The 15,888-nt window shown below is 37.0% G+C and overlaps 1 protein-coding gene across 3 annotated transcripts in view; it reads right to left on the bottom strand.

Annotated features, from left to right (window-relative positions):
• BEST2_2 (Bestrophin-2) overlaps positions 1 to 15,531 on the bottom strand; it is a 31,316-nt gene extending 15,785 nt beyond the window's left edge. The window contains exons 1-11 of one of the 3 annotated variants that reach the window (XM_051211287.1): positions 15,342 to 15,445; positions 15,200 to 15,310; positions 14,547 to 15,163; positions 14,451 to 14,498; positions 13,655 to 13,809; positions 11,831 to 11,908; positions 10,310 to 10,456; positions 4,084 to 4,164; positions 3,356 to 3,507; positions 1,731 to 1,794; positions 19 to 348 (exon numbers count right to left, since the gene is read on the bottom strand). In XM_051211287.1, the coding sequence (XP_051071327.1) occupies positions 73 to 348; positions 1,731 to 1,794; positions 3,356 to 3,507; positions 4,084 to 4,164; positions 10,310 to 10,456; positions 11,831 to 11,908; positions 13,655 to 13,777 (921 nt within the window). In that variant the 5' untranslated portion in view covers positions 13,778 to 13,809; positions 14,451 to 14,498; positions 14,547 to 15,163; positions 15,200 to 15,310; positions 15,342 to 15,445 and the 3' untranslated portion in view covers positions 19 to 72. Of the gene's footprint in view, positions 1 to 18; positions 349 to 1,730; positions 1,795 to 3,355; positions 3,508 to 4,083; positions 4,165 to 10,309; positions 10,457 to 11,830; positions 11,909 to 13,654; positions 13,810 to 14,450; positions 14,499 to 14,546; positions 15,164 to 15,199 lie in introns of those variants that run through there. The other 2 variants (XM_051211286.1, XM_051211288.1) reach the window with 2 other exon arrangements.
• Positions 15,532 to 15,888: the final 357 nt, after the last annotated feature.

The following is a 15,888-nucleotide window of genomic DNA, read 5'->3' as shown; positions in this document are numbered from 1 at the left end:
TAAAACATAAATACCTTATTAATAAGATGACACAAATATCAGGTCTTATTTATTAATGTAAGCTTACAAGATTTATATTATCATCGTTGTTTTTGACCTGCTATAAGACTGATCGTCATCTTCACGTTCTTCATCTTCCTCCTCTATTGGTTCATGAAGAAGACGGTTTACTGCGGGAGTATTAGGAGTAACACTTAAAAACCCAGCATCCATAGCCGTATGATCATCCAAAACATTCAATCTCGACGTATTATCAGTTTCGCTGGGAGCAACGCTCTCAGATGGAATCAACCTAGTAGGAATATTTATGGTACTATTTCGAGTTAAATGACGGGCAGTCGTTAAATCCTAAAAGAAATTAGAAGAAATGAAACTATGTACAAGTAAAAGATTAGATTTTATTGGATATAAACGCCAACCTCTACGGAAAAGTTGTATAGAAGTTTTTAGTTAATAATCCTTTACATATAGGTATATTTATCTGTTTCACTCCACAACATGGTAAAAAACATGCCGTTTCGAGTTGTGTGAGTATTTGTATGCTAAGTTCAAGTTAGGTGGCTACACGAACGAAACGTTCCCCTGAAGTGTACAGTCGAAGGAAAAGTTGTTATTAATAGGAACTGGAAGATTTGGGAAATGTGTTATAGTAGCCCCAAATGATGGTCATATAGTGCCAACCGAAAAGGCAACTGGATAAATAGGACTGTTGATTGTGTTTACCATAACGATAGTAAAATTTTATGTCCATTATTTTTTGGCAACATCATAAGGGTAGTATCGAAGAAGCAAAAAAGTGTTAGGTATGCAGAGGAATATACCAATAATTATCATCTTAAGTCTAACGGTGACCTTGGACTTTAAATGGACACTCCCTATTGGTCGATATTTGTTTCACTTGTTAAATATTGTGTAAATGTTGTTTTCTATTTTATGGTACGATGTGGTTTGTTTGTTTGGTATACAAAGAGTATGTCTGAAATATAATGATTCATATCTCGGAGGCTAAGACTTGCGTTCTGGACTCAACTGGCTGGGATAGACAGCGGAGCAGGGCCAATCGGGTCTCTAGGTCGTCCAAACGTGTTTTCCATGTCACTGAATCGATCAATAAAACACTGCTCCATCTAATCTGCAATCCACCCGTTACAACAAGAAGATTATACGAAAAATAGAATTCGCGAAGAATGAGTGTGTTCTTTTGGTACACCTTTCAACGATAAACTGCCACAAAACCTCTCAGTCTACGTAGTCCAAATCCGCCTTCAGTTCAAAAATGTAACTATAGCAGACCACCAGTAAGTATGCATTTGCGAAGAGTGAGTATTTGATTGATACATCTAAGCGATGGTCTGAAAACAACCTGATTCTCCCTAATCGAAAGCTTATTTCGATTTGATATTCATGATTTTTGGAAATCGTAAGGTAGCCGGATATTAGCTGAGTTCCTTATTGAAGTATTCAACATATTCTTACAATCTTCTGAGCTGATCACAGAACATAACTCCGTCTTTTTCGAAGATAGTTGAACTGACAGCTGTCTTTTTTAATAAATGTTTCTTCAAAAATCCTGTCAGTGATGGATACAGCTTGTTATGTTATTATTTAACTCTAACATATAAACAAATAGAAATACTTATTGCAAAACTCACTCAACAAATTTCAACAAAGTAATTGAATAAAACTTCCATCATATAGATAATGGATGACAGATTTAATTTCCAACTTACTTGTGAATGACCAATTAGTGATAAAGATAACGCAGATCCGATCATATCAGAAGTGAAAGGAAAGCTACAAGATAAACAAAAGAGGTATATAAATGCAGGCAATATGGAAACAAAGAGCAATGAAACCATTGATAAATATGAACCATAGTAGGTATTTGAACGTAGCAATAAAGTAACACAGGTTGAAAAAGTTATACAAAAACTGATCATGAAAACACAGAAGCTTTTTTTTAACTTTTTTATAATCATATACAAACAAATATTACTTCCTTACGCCTGTTAAACCTCGCTGAGGAGCATGCGCAACCGACTACCATTCTCTATCAAACTCCGTCCTGAGCAATACTTTCCAGTTGCTATTCATTCTTTTGATGTTTGCTTCCGATTCTCAACGTAATGTGTACCTTGGTCTTTCTCTTTTTCTTTTCCCCTCGAAATTCCAAGTTAGTGCTTGCCTCGCAATGCAGTTTGATGATTTCTTTAATGTGTGTTCCATCCACTTCCAGTGACTTTTCCTACTTTCCTCTTCAGTCGGAACTGGTTTGTTCCCTGCCACAGTAGGTTCTTGCTGATGGTCAATGGACGCCGAATATCTTGCGTAGATAACTGTTTATAAAAACCTGTACACTTTTCATATTGATTGTAGTAGTTCTCTAAGTCTCAGCTCTGCACAATAGAAATTTCTTGACGTTTGTATTGACGATTATGACTTCGGTCTCGGGTGACGGTTGTCTTTAATTCCAGGAGATCCTCGACTGTAGGAATGCTGCCCTTGCTTTGCCAATCCTCATCTTCACGTCTGCATCAGATCCCTCTTGTTCATCGATGATGCTGTCCAGATGTGTGAAAGTCTCCACCTCTCGCAGAGCTTCTCCTTCAAATGTGATTGGGTTTGTGTTCTCCGTGTTGTATTTAAGGATCTTGATTTTCCATTGTGTACGTTGAGCTCTACTGATCCAGAGACTTCTGCCACTCTGGTTATCCTTATCTGCATTTGTTGGTTTGTGTGGGGTAGAAGAGCTAGGTCATCTGCGAAGTGCAAGTCGTCTAATTGGCTCTGAGCCGTCCGTGCTTTCTATCAGTTGTTGAGGTCTCCATAATCCAGTCAACCACCAGAAGAAAGAGAAGGAGAGAGAGTGAGCAGCCTTGCCTGACACTGATCTTCACTTGGAATGTGTCTGTCAGCTGTCCACCATGCACGACTTTGCAGTGTAGTCCTTCGTACGAATTCCGTATGATGTTGACGACCTCAGGTACACCATAGTGTCGAAGAAGGTTTCATAAGGTTCTCCTATCCATACCATCAAATGCTTACAATGGATCTGGTCTATTTAGGAGTTGCTCTAAGTGTATCACCCATCTGTTCCTCTGTCTTTCCATGTATTTCTGCTTGTTTGCTTCTGTGTATTCAACTTGTGTCTTGTATTTCGCTGTTCATTTTCAGTTGTCGTTGATTGCTGTCTTGTTCTTCCTTTATGAAATCTTGCCCAACATGCCATTGAGGATGTGTTTTTTGTGATAGTGCTTCTCGTCGCTCAGTGCCTCCTGACATTTTGAAGATATATATATATATATATATATATATATATACATAAAAAGAAATGTTTTAAGAAATACTGTTTTACTTTATATTATATGTCGATCCTCTAAATGGGCGAGAAGCTAGTCGTTTGGATTCCTGTGTGTGGGGTAATTCGATGACGGATTGTTGCCAGTGGGAATCTCGTACAATAGCTGGAGCGCTTGTTTTCATTCCATCAACAATACACCATCCAGTCTAGGTAAACATCAAAAATGTCTTGTTAGCACTAAATTTGTATTTGTCGAATAAAAATCCATGATATTAACACAGATTGAACTGATATATGAATCTTGGGAAATAAGAAACTTATAAAACAAAAAGTAACAAGAAACCAAGTACAAATTCGTATAACAGATATTATGAGCTACATACATCTAGATTAAAGATATTTCTGGGAGAAATATGAACACTTAAACAAATAAATAAAAGTCACAAGAGTTACTAAACAAGGTTAAGTAGCATTCTTAAACACTAACTATTGCACATAGAAAGTTCACACTCAATTACTAATAAATCTTTTTTGTTGTATGTTCTGTATCTAGTAACTTCCCGAATAATTTACATGAGAACGATAAAACCATTCGTGATTAATCGACTCTGGACTAACTGTCATTAGGTTAGCTTTACGACTAGTTGTAGATGACCATAACCATCTACGTAGCTGATGAAATAAGAGTACGTAGTAATCGGTACTGAAAGTTATCATGTTGATCAAATAACATAAATACGCAAAAGCTGAATGAAGTCAAACAGTTCGTATTTAATACTTACTTTCCAATTAAAGTCTATCACCTCATTAATATCAATATCTTCGTCATTTTCCCCCATAGGATTAACCAGTGTTTCGGCAACCTTTACAAAAGAAGAGGAACAAACTCTTAATTTCTGTATAGAAAATTTAATAGAAAACCAACCTAAATCTGCACAATAACGCGACAGTACTTAATACAAGCAGTTAAGATTATTTTAGTTGAAAAATTATGTTGCAGATCAAATATGGCAGGATGTAGGAAGCATAAAACAGATTGATGCCATGAAAAATGAACATCATAAAACGCTTGAAAAAACAGTTAGTTTAATTAAATAACAAAGGAATTACACACCAAAAGTTAGCGTATTCATTAGACATGTAAAATTGACATTTTCAACATAATTGTTTACATACCGTAGCAAGCAATGTAGTGAATCATGTGGAACAAAAGTGTTAAGAAAATAATTGATCAGTTTACCACTATTGATACTGAAGGGGTACTACACACTTTTTCTACTGCTCTGTTCAAATAAAAACGCGTCTAAACAAACTCATTGAAGAAAAACAAATAAATGATTCACTATTTACTGAGGCATAGAGGCACATGCAGGTTTTCTAACAAGATGAGTTTAGAATATTTCCTTCGGACTTAAAAATAACAATAGAATTTTCGATTTTATGTAGAAAATATAAACAACAAAGTTTAGTAATTATATGACTAGATTTATAATGAAAATTACTTAGAACAGTGATAAAAGTTAGTCGTCTTTTTTAATGAAAAGATCAGTGTCTGAAAAAATAATGTTCATGAAAAACTGGGAAATCAGTGGTTAGGGAAATTACTGGATCATTTGGCCGAATTCCAGGATGATAGAAGTAGTGACAGTGCCAGTCGTAATACGAAAGCATTGGCATCGAAGATATAACTCAAGTAGAAATATAAATCAGCGAAATGAAAGCGAAGAAGCTATAAGGATTTAAGAATCTGAGGGAAGACAAAAAATGGATACACCTGCACCATTGAAAACAATTTTCAGCCATGTTATCCAAAGTCTGTTACCATCGGTTACGATAATCACGCGGACCTCCAACAGGTGGTCTACAACCATTAAAATGGCTAAATCCAATTGTTTGTGACTGCATAGACTGATGGCATACTTTAGTTTGGCCACCACTAGCTTGCTTTCAGCCTACTCTTACACCAGAAGACCACCTATCGAGGTAGACAGAGGTCAAGCATACATAACACCTGTCTCAACCACCTCAGTTAGTGAAGATTTACTACCTTACCAATCGATTTCCCATTTCTACCTAGTACTCTACTCCTAACCCAGGTATTGCTTACTCCGTGGTCACAAAATACACCAGAAGTACTTTGTAAACACCTATGATCGAATATAAGTAACCTACGAATATCCCCAACACTTAATAGCCATGTTTCACATCCATTAAGCAGAATGAAGCGAATTGCTGCGTAGCAAACGGACGAACATCTCGCCTACATAACAGGTTGGTAAAAGTCAATCGAGCCCTCTGAATGCTTGCTGAGATTTCGTCAGACATCGGCATTGATGAGATTCCCAAGATAATTGAAGTGGTCGATATGCCCAACTACTTTATTCCCTATCACTAATTCAGGGGGCGACATAAGCCAATCCTGAAGTAACATTTTACATCTGGAGGGAGAGAACCGCACCCCAAAAATGCTTGCATTGTCGCTCAAGGTGGTCACAAGACTGCATTTTGTCAACGTGTTCACAAAACAGAACTATATCATCAGAATATTCCAAGTCAACAAGACAATCTCATTGTACAAGATCAATCCCTGAAAAGTTAGATGATGAAAGTGTTATATCAAGAAGCATGCTTATGACAAAGTTGAATGATGTTCATGAGAAAATGAGAAATCAGTGGGTGGTGAAATTTGTGGATCATTTGACAGTTAGCATGCATTATTTTGCTGAGGGTTGAGTGGAAAACCTTTATCCTCATGATAAATACATTATTAATGAATAAAATCAAAGTGATTGTTAGATATATTTTGTTGGTGATTTATGAATTTATAACATTAAGGCCTTATTATCAGACTTATAACTTATTATCTATTATATCGGTCCCTGAAACAGGTATTAGGCACTTTTATATTTCATTTTAACCTAGTTCAATAGAACCTGGTAAAGCTACAGTTACAAAATATTCCCGAAGCAACCTCAAAAAGACCAGTGGAAAGTAAAAGTTTTGTACAACTTTCCGTAGCTTATACTCGGATGTCAAAAAACATTTAGGTGTTTAACTAGGCGATTCAACAATCTGACAGTGTCTTGGAAACAAACAAGATATCTTTCCACTTTAAAAGCCGTAACATCACCGTTTGTCCGTGTGTTTTAAATAGGAGAGAGACTAACGTGGAAATCTCGTCACTCTTACCATTTCCTTTTTGATTCCCATTTACCTTTTCTCATTTCAAATGTTTTTTTATTCCTGTGACAACAGACCGCAACGAGGGACATGAGAGAACCCAGGGTGCAGTGTGTATGCAAGAACTAACAATCATTCATGATCTAAAATAATAGTCAAATAAGGTAAGGAAATTTCACTGTCACTGAAGTTACCTCGGCCTTAACTACGCAGTCTATAGCTTATAAAATTCATCTCTGAGATCTGGAAATTTGGCACACCGGCCATGTTGGCGCAAAACAATGAAGATAAAATCCAATGGAAATGAAGAAGGGGCGCTTCTTCACTGAATCCACAGAAGAAATCACCTTGACGCAACTAAATTTTCAGGGGTCAGAAAGTACCTTCGTTGTTCCTTTACGTACGTCAACTACGGCTCTAATGGTACATACAGTTCTGCTTTGGATTCCATATTCAGGAAAGCAGATTACTGATTATTTGCCACAGCTGTTTACTGAAAAGTTATATTTTGGTCAAGACAAATTTAATTCGTGATCTGCTCCGTTTACTTATTTATTTATTTGAACATATAAATATTGGTACAAATCGGCACCGAATACATATGAGCCACGCAAATCACTTGATTTGTGTGTGGACTGTGATACTGACTGGGTGCTCAGATCGAAGAAGGTGGTTTTTTAAGGGGTGGGCACACCTGGAGCCTTAGACCCAATGGTCTGATCCATAAGACAGTGGAGCAACATCAGGAAACGCAGTCCCATGGTAGCCGGTAACCAATAATTGGTTCATACGCCATTTGTTCCCTCAAGATCCTGGAGTTCATGTGCACCATTGGTTTGGAATCAGGGGTTTCCAAGTCCCCCAGGTGGAACCTCCATCTCCACCAACCCGGTTAAAGCGCCGGGCATCTGCTTTTCGTCCTCTTAACTTCGTAAAGAACATCCCCGCTGTGAGAAGGCAATGAGTGGGACTTCCCTAGCAGTGGTTTTATACGCACGGCCATGTGCGAGCATTTCGAGAGGGAGAGCTGACTCTCCCCGCCCTCGACCGTACCAGGGCAGTCAGGGCCATGTAATGTGATGGAAACTTTGTTCGGTTATATAGAATAGAATCCAAACCATTACAAATTATTTTTCGGTTAGAATTGTCAAGCCACTAACTGTTTTGGTTTAACAAAATATTTATAAGAACTAATTTCATAGAGTGATAAAGATCACTTAAAGATAAACTGATAGTAACTCACGCCATTCAAGTGACTCCTACTTGATAACACAACCCAAAATGAAGTGAAGGGACGTCATAAATTTTTTTAAACCGGTAGTTCGAACAGACCTATTTACTTATATAGAGACAGTGACTTACCGACAGTTTTTTTATCGGGGGTACAAGTGACTGGTAATAACTGCTGTCTTCCTTATCACTATATATACTTAAAGTTATCGGTAATCAACACGGCTATAATTGAAATGAACAGTATAGATATGTACAACAGGCGAGAAGACCATTTATTACATGCAAAATAAGTGCTGGATGGCAAAATCAGAATGAGTCATGTTAATGGAATTACGATCACTAACTACACTTCATTTTAGTTTCCGTTTGTTCGATACTTAATATCGGTCAGAAACAGAGGTCAGCCTATAAGCGATCCAAGCAAAAGCATGTGATAACTAAATTTAAGGGCTATTGAATGTTTCACTGAATAACAATGTATCTCCAAGGGATAGTAGAATTGTGCCAAGGAGAGCCTTTACAACTATACTTGGAAAAATCATACTGAAATAAGTCCTTAGTTCTCGGAAGGAAAAATGTGACTCAACTAGGTATGAAGAGGGAAAGCAGCTCACATATAGACTAAACTATATTGTGCTGAGAATTCTATATTGTACCAAAAAGATAATATTGAATAAAGCCATTAATAATAATAATAATAATAATAATAATAATAAAAAAACTAACTGGTCTCTGTCTATCAATTTCGAATATATCTAGCTTTACAGTAAACCACTTATTACTTTATGTATGAAAAACTAATACTTTCGTATGTGAATTTCTTGAGTAAATTAATCAATATATTAGTGTATTTATAAACTGGTTAAACAGGGAAACAACGTTTGGAGCTGTCATAGATTACTGCCCAACCAGGATGATATTGTCTTACTATGCTATAATACCGAAGCCATGCAATCCGTCCGTAGGTATGGTATGTGCTTCGCACCTTCGAAGTGCAAAATACTTCTACAAGACTGGCAGGATTTTAATCCTGTACTCACCCTGGGTGGTGAGCAGATAGAAGTAGTCGAGAAGTTCGTGTATCTTGGTAGCTGAATAAGTGCTAGTGGTGGTGTGAGTGATGAGACCGATTCACGTTTGGTGAAAGCCAGAGCGGTGTATTCCAATCTGGGCCATCTTTGGCGCCTTCGTGACGTTAGTCTGGCTGTAAAAGGTCGGATCTACAACGCGTCGGTGAGAGCAGTTTTGCCCTATGCTTGTGAAACCTGGCCTCTTCGAGTTGAGGATGTTAGACGAATCTCTGTGTTTGATCATCGTTGTCTCCGACGGATTGTTGACATCCAGTGGTAACACCATGTCAGTAATGAAGAGGTTCGGCATCGTGTGTTCGAGCGCACAGACGATAGTTCAATTGGTTTCATCATCTTGAAACATCGACTTCAGTGGCTTGGACGTGTTCTACGAATGTCACAGAGAATTCCACGTCGTGCATTATTTGCCGACTCTGGGACTGGTTGGAAAAAGCGGAGAGGTGGTCATTGTATGACATGGTGTCGTGGAGTCAAAGAAAGCTGCAAAGGGCTGGCTTGTGTTGGTTCTTCACGACTCCCTGGTTGGGGTCTGAGAGATGGTGCAACACAGTGGCTAGAGACGTTATCAGATATGGCTCAGAATAGAAGCCAGTGGCGATCCTGCTGTAACCTTTTTTTACTTTCTTCATAAAAAGTGGCCGCAACTTCTGAAAGAATTCTTTCTGGATGTACCTTTGTTCCCCCCTTGCACCAAAATTTGTGTTCAAATAAATAAATAAATAACTGCGCGTCCCAAGTCCGGATAAAGGAGGGTTGGGCAAGGGACCAACAACCCCATCCCATAGAAAACGTTCATAAAAAACGCTAACCAGAAGGAACAATTTGAACCATTTAAACTCTGTTCTCCGAGTTGGAGGATTTTCATTCATTTTGACGCCTTATGGTGAAAACCGAAACTCTCCGGAAGTTTCTAGGCCGATGCCCCTTCTGAAAACCAGCGCAATTGACATAGGTACACAGAAAGTCCACACAATGTGGCAAGACCAGTCAAATAGACGGGGAAACGAGAAAAATACAACCTGGTGATGCTTGGAATAAGTAAAACCCATCGGAGGCAAGATCGACAGGAAAGAGTAACTTCAAGAGACGTGCTGTTGTGATTTGGTCATGAAGAAAATGCTTCGCATACACAAGGAGTTCCACTGATTCTGTTCAAAGAAGCACGCAAAGCACTTGCAGGATAGGAATCTTATGGATGCAGGATCATCAAAGCATCCTTTACAACAAAGGAGGGGATTACGATGAATGTCATCCAGTGATCTGTACCCACTAACGATAGCGACGTGAACGTTAAGAATCAGAATACCAGCCCCTGAAGAAGACAGAAAATGAAAGTGTCAGGTACAAAAGTGACAAGTAACTATGTAGGTAAGTAATTAGTTAAGTAAGGTAGAGTAAAGAAAGTAAGGAAGAAAAGTACGTAAGGAAGTAGTTAGTGAACCCGCTTAACTGATTCTATGTAACAGTAATTATAGTATATGACCAGAATTATGATACCGCTTACCTTTAACAATCCCATATACACTATGAACTCTAGGAACATGAAGAAAGGAAAATAGAGATCTTGTGAATTTGTTCGCGAACTATCGATTATAAATTGACGACCAACAAGTGAGGCTATGAAATAAATATATACTGCCAATGTGACAACCTATTAAGACATAAAAAGTAATTTGATGTTTATAACTAATAAAATGTGCTTTTTAATCTAGAGAAGTGCGATCAGGTGATAAAACATGAACATAGAATAAATGTCAGTGAAAATATGGACAATCACATATCTACATTGTCTATTTACCTGAAATTTACTTCTGCAGTATAGTCTATATCATATATTAACTAATCACAAAAGTGACCGACCTACCAGAAATATATATATATATATATATATATATATATATATATATATATATATATTACTAACTTCCTAACCAATCCTCAACTTATTTGAAATTACCAAGTCCAACCTTGGTATTGATACCCACGAAATTGAGGCGCTTAAAATTTATGTTCGTAGTCAAAAAGTTCGCTTATCTGGGTAGCCGTATGAATTTTCGGAGTGGTTGTGCAACAGATGAGAAGTTTAAATTAATCTGGGTAATCTTTGGCCACATGTAAGCTTGTATGTACATCACTTCCGTATTCCATTCTTGTGAAACTTGGCCGTAGACGTTTCGTGGCTTCCTGGGTTTTACTGCTGCTTTTTCTGAATGATTGCTCATACTAATTTATTTGTATTGGTTGTTTGAATCTTCCCATTGATGTTTAGGACTACAATTAACGAGTCTCCTTTGGTACATATACGTTTTTGAAGATTAACCCGATATTCCCATTAAGCTACAAGCATTGTGAGGAAGGTCGGATGGTGATTAGCAGCGGAATACGTAGTAGCTGAGGAAATACAGAAAATGGTTTTAGACTAGTGTAGCTTATTATACGAATAATGGAACCCTTCTAGAATACCGACGTTGGTGGCTAGAGTGGCGTTCATATTAGACACTGCCTAAAAGGTAAAAGTTAGAATTGTCAGTCTATGGAATGGCGTCATAAAATGAAAGAAAATTACGCTGGATTAAGGTCTGTTGTTACACACACATTACTTGGATGGAATACCACAAACTGCTCAGATTCGAAGTTAGTCAAGGCCCTGTTGTAATTTGTGTGTTCTTCACAAATGATAAATTGTGTTTTAGGAGAAACGGTATCTATTTCTTATTCAGATGGAATACATAATTATGAACAAAGCTGGTTGTGATAAAATATTTCAGACGTCGGAAAAGTGTAACACTGCAGACATTCGGTAAGTAAACTACAACCATGCCTCCACAGAACATTTATGATTCTCGAAACTTACAAAGTGAAATAGAAATACTATTTATCATACTTTTTTACAAAATGGTTACTGACATAAGTAGAGTGGAAAAAATATGGTAGTTAGAAAAGTGAATGTACAGAAACAACATCAAATGTACCATTTATGCGGTGTGTGAAGATGTTATATGAAAGGGTTTATTAAAAAACCAACCTGTGTGTAAACCAATGGGATGCAAACAAAATCGATCATAAACATATCCAACAGACCCTGACGAAAGTTATTTATTTCCTGATAATTAAAAATAAAGATGTCAACTTTAAAGTTAAAGTAAAACACAAAACTAAGTAAACTGTGGTTTTTATAGCGCATCCACAGACACAACAAATTGGGATTCGTATAGTTAAAGAAAAACAGTTGCAAAATGTTTTTTTATTTGCTGAGTCAAAATGTTTTCTGTTTAGGAATTTCAAAGGAATATCAAAAGAGCGGTGATACACGAGTTTTTAGTCGATGACTAGTGAGTTTTAGTCCAACTTCTTATCGTTTCCACTACAGTTCAGATTTTGGTATGATAACGACAAATTAACCTGAGACAGTTGAGCGGTAGCTTCTAAGCACGGTAAATCAGAGAGTACAATACACCAGACTTTTAGGAATCTGTATTAATACTATAAAGAGTGGATACCTGTAAAAGCTGTTTTCGTTTATTGTATTTTAAGGTAACCAATTTTTTTTAATCAACCTTCAGTTTCCTATTTTTGTATTTTGCCTCACCCGTTATCTTCGTACCTCAAAGTAGAGTATGTTGGTTAAAAGTGATACTTTTAAACGATCAATTTGATTTTAAACCATTTGACTATATGTTTGAACGAGAACTTACTTAGGCAACCGAGTACTATCAAAAGCCCTTACACAGTGTGACTCAAAATGTATCCCGTAAATCTATCTAATAAATAGGTTTAACTGAGTTTGAAAACTTACTTGTTTGAGATACTATTAAATTCGTAAATGAAAACCATTAACTATCTCCATTTCGCATACAAATGAGCCAGAAGTAGTGAATTTATTGTGCATAAAGGTTCCATAATAATATAATCACTCATGAGTTTTATTGTTGCTATACTGATTTTGTCCCGACTGTAATTGCTACTTTTAGGTTTGTATACCATGTGACCCGGTCGAGCTATATTGTCTAAAATACTTTAGGTCCTACTGTAGTAAACGAGAACACAAGTGGGGACAATCCTATGTATATGAACACAAAATTACAGAACATCTTAGTAAAATCTGAGAACCATACAGTAAATACTTTATTTGCAAAATGTCAATCAATCGTCTCAGACTTTATTGTTTTTTCGTTTCCGCACCAATCAACCTTTGTTCTTGTTCTCTTTTTTTTATCTTCTTAACCTTCTGCCTCCAGGAATTTCACTCTCAATTGATGATACATACTACTTATATCTGTCAACATCAGTAGCACACACCACACTATCACGTTAGAAAGGTCAGTTATAGGACGGTGAGACTAAAAGCAGTAACTGAAGTCCCGAGGGCAAGGTCGTGCTGCTGACTATACTGGAATGTGACGGTAGTAAGATGTTCGCCTCATAGAATCACCCTCTGCGCCGATGTTGCCTCGTCATAATAGAAGCAGTAAGAAAAGGTTGGCCGTAGAAACTTCACGCTTTCACAATTTCACTTTCACTGCTGGAGGTTAGGTCTTTTGAAATACGGAGCTAACAATGAAAACTTTTTATAAAAGGCCGTGTGTAAGGTCTACGTGAGATGTTGAAGACCTAAGAACATGATACAAGACAGCACAAGACTTGGATTACGAAAACGGCGGAGAAACATATAGACTAGTGATCGAGGTACTTTGTGTTGACTAGGTATTTACAGAGATTTTCTTAAGATTCGCATACTCTATACAAATAAATACTTTCAAGAAATGTGCATAAAAGCCAATTTTTAGGTTTAATGATTTATGCATACACTTTTTGTACATGGAATCTGCTTTAACTGGAAACAACTTACATCAATGATGGACACCAAGGCATGATGATTAGTAATAAAGCCTTCTTTTCCGGCGAGAGTGACGAGGGAAGTAGTCCATACTATTGGAACAAACGGTTGGACATGAATGGGACTAACACTCATAATTATGTCCAACTCTTCTTCTGTAAGTATTCCTAAATGAAGGAACAGAACTCTAATATCGAACAGTTCTCAGACTATATTTTTGGAAAACGATTATATACATTCATAGTTATTTCTTAGTCATTTAAACAATCAGGAAATGCAAAACAGCACTTCTGACACTTTCTTAATCAACAACAATAGTTATATATGGAATAGTGCTTTCCAATGAACTACGGAATCGGAGTAAAAAAAACAGGCTTGAAAACAAAACAACCACCAGGTATATACAACAAATTATTCGACTACATTTAAAAGAAATGGATCACATGTTGCAACTGACGAACGAAAGCAAATTATTTAAATCTAGTTCACAAAGAGTCAGGAGACTAAGCTTGTGAAAACTGAAGAATTTGAGAACTGTGTAAATTCGATATTGCTAATTCACAATGGTGGTACACTAATCATGGTACATTGAGGCGATATACACCCTATATCACAATAATTTATGGACTAAAGAACAAATTTAACCACGGTTAGGAGAATTCGAGCATCAAATTTCCGACAAACCAATAATTAGACTGAGAAATGAGGTGTCAGATTATTCACATAAAAATGTTGAATCCCATATGGACTAATGCATTTTTATTTATTTTAAGTGATTTTTTATCTCAATATAATTTCCACCACTAACACAGATCATCTTTGTCTAAAACTCATAAAGCTTGACCCCTTGATAAATCTAAAACAAAGAAAATCAAAGTTACGATGATAAAATAATTCATCCTACAAGGCTGCTCGTCAGCTCCAAACAGACCACAGTAGATTATTAGCGGAGTATACGGAAAACCTGTTTCTAATTTTCATCGTTTGTAATTCAGGGCTCTTTCAAGCTGTTAATAAACCTCGGAATGAAATTAATAATCGTATTTCACACATCTTTTTTTACAGTAACTCACTTCTCGACCAATCAGTCAGTTAGACGTAGCATAGAAACCGGTACATTTATCGATCACCTCAGGGTTCGCAATATTAATATGCAATAATACTGTTAACACTATAACTCTCATAAATAAAGCCTAACTCGAAGGCTTAATAACCGCACCTGCTGCGACGAAGAATTCTGGTGTAGGGAAACGCTTCTTGGCAATTAAGTTGAGACGTGTAGAGGTCATTATTAGGCTTGACATCATATACCGAAAGCACGTTCGTCGCATTAAACGAGCACGCTCAGAGTTTCCAGAAAGATGACCAGAAATTGAAATGGCGAACTTAAGCACCCATGGGATGGTCATGAATAGTCTCCAAAACCTTGTAAAGACGTTATCGATATAGAAACCAAGGATGAAAGAAACTGGGATTAAACCTTGAAAGCTCCTGGTGAATATTATAATATCTTCAAAGGTTCTGGATGTATTTAGATACTTAAAAGAGAAATCAAACCTTTGCCACTCAACCGACAGAGCGAAACGGTATACACAAGTGATTAATGCGTATAAAGTCATGAAAACAATAACATCGATGTAGATCAGTTTGAAAATACATCCTCTCCATCTAGAAAGTAATTTCAAACCATAAGCTTTACTTCAATAGCAATTTGAAAAATACACCTGGACCCCCAGTGAGAACAAGTTGGTTATATTGTACTGTCATTTGAAAGAGCGCCAAGCCTTAAACGTAATCAGTTTCAGTTCGGAAAGAATAGGGGCCTATGTGGCCTGCGTCAGTCCTGGTAATGGTGATCTCTCAGTTTATCAAACTTTCTCTTGAAAGCGTACATAAATGGAACTTCAATCACGTGTTGAGGTAGTGAATTCCATTCATCGATGATTCTATGGAACCTCGACTTTAAAGTCGAGGTTCAGCTGACATGTAATTTGTCCTGGACTCGTGAATTTTTTTTAAGTGTCCTCGTAACTTCTCTATTTTAGAATAAAAGAAAAGCGATGGCGTACCATGTGCCATTATTTCATTAAGCGGTTTGTAGCTCCGAATGGTTAAAATGGTTCTGGACGGAATAAACCACTCGACACGAGAAACGTTTTGGGAAACTTCCCTTCCAGCACACGTTAGCGCCTACTGTAGACGGGAAACATAGCCGTCTGTTATACATCGCTGATGTTATGGCGAAA

Source organism: Schistosoma haematobium, chromosome ZW (assembly GCF_000699445.3).
Source record: "Schistosoma haematobium chromosome ZW, whole genome shotgun sequence".
Classification (NCBI taxonomy): domain Eukaryota; kingdom Metazoa; phylum Platyhelminthes; class Trematoda; order Strigeidida; family Schistosomatidae; genus Schistosoma; species Schistosoma haematobium.
This window is presented reverse-complemented; position numbering and strand designations above follow the sequence as displayed.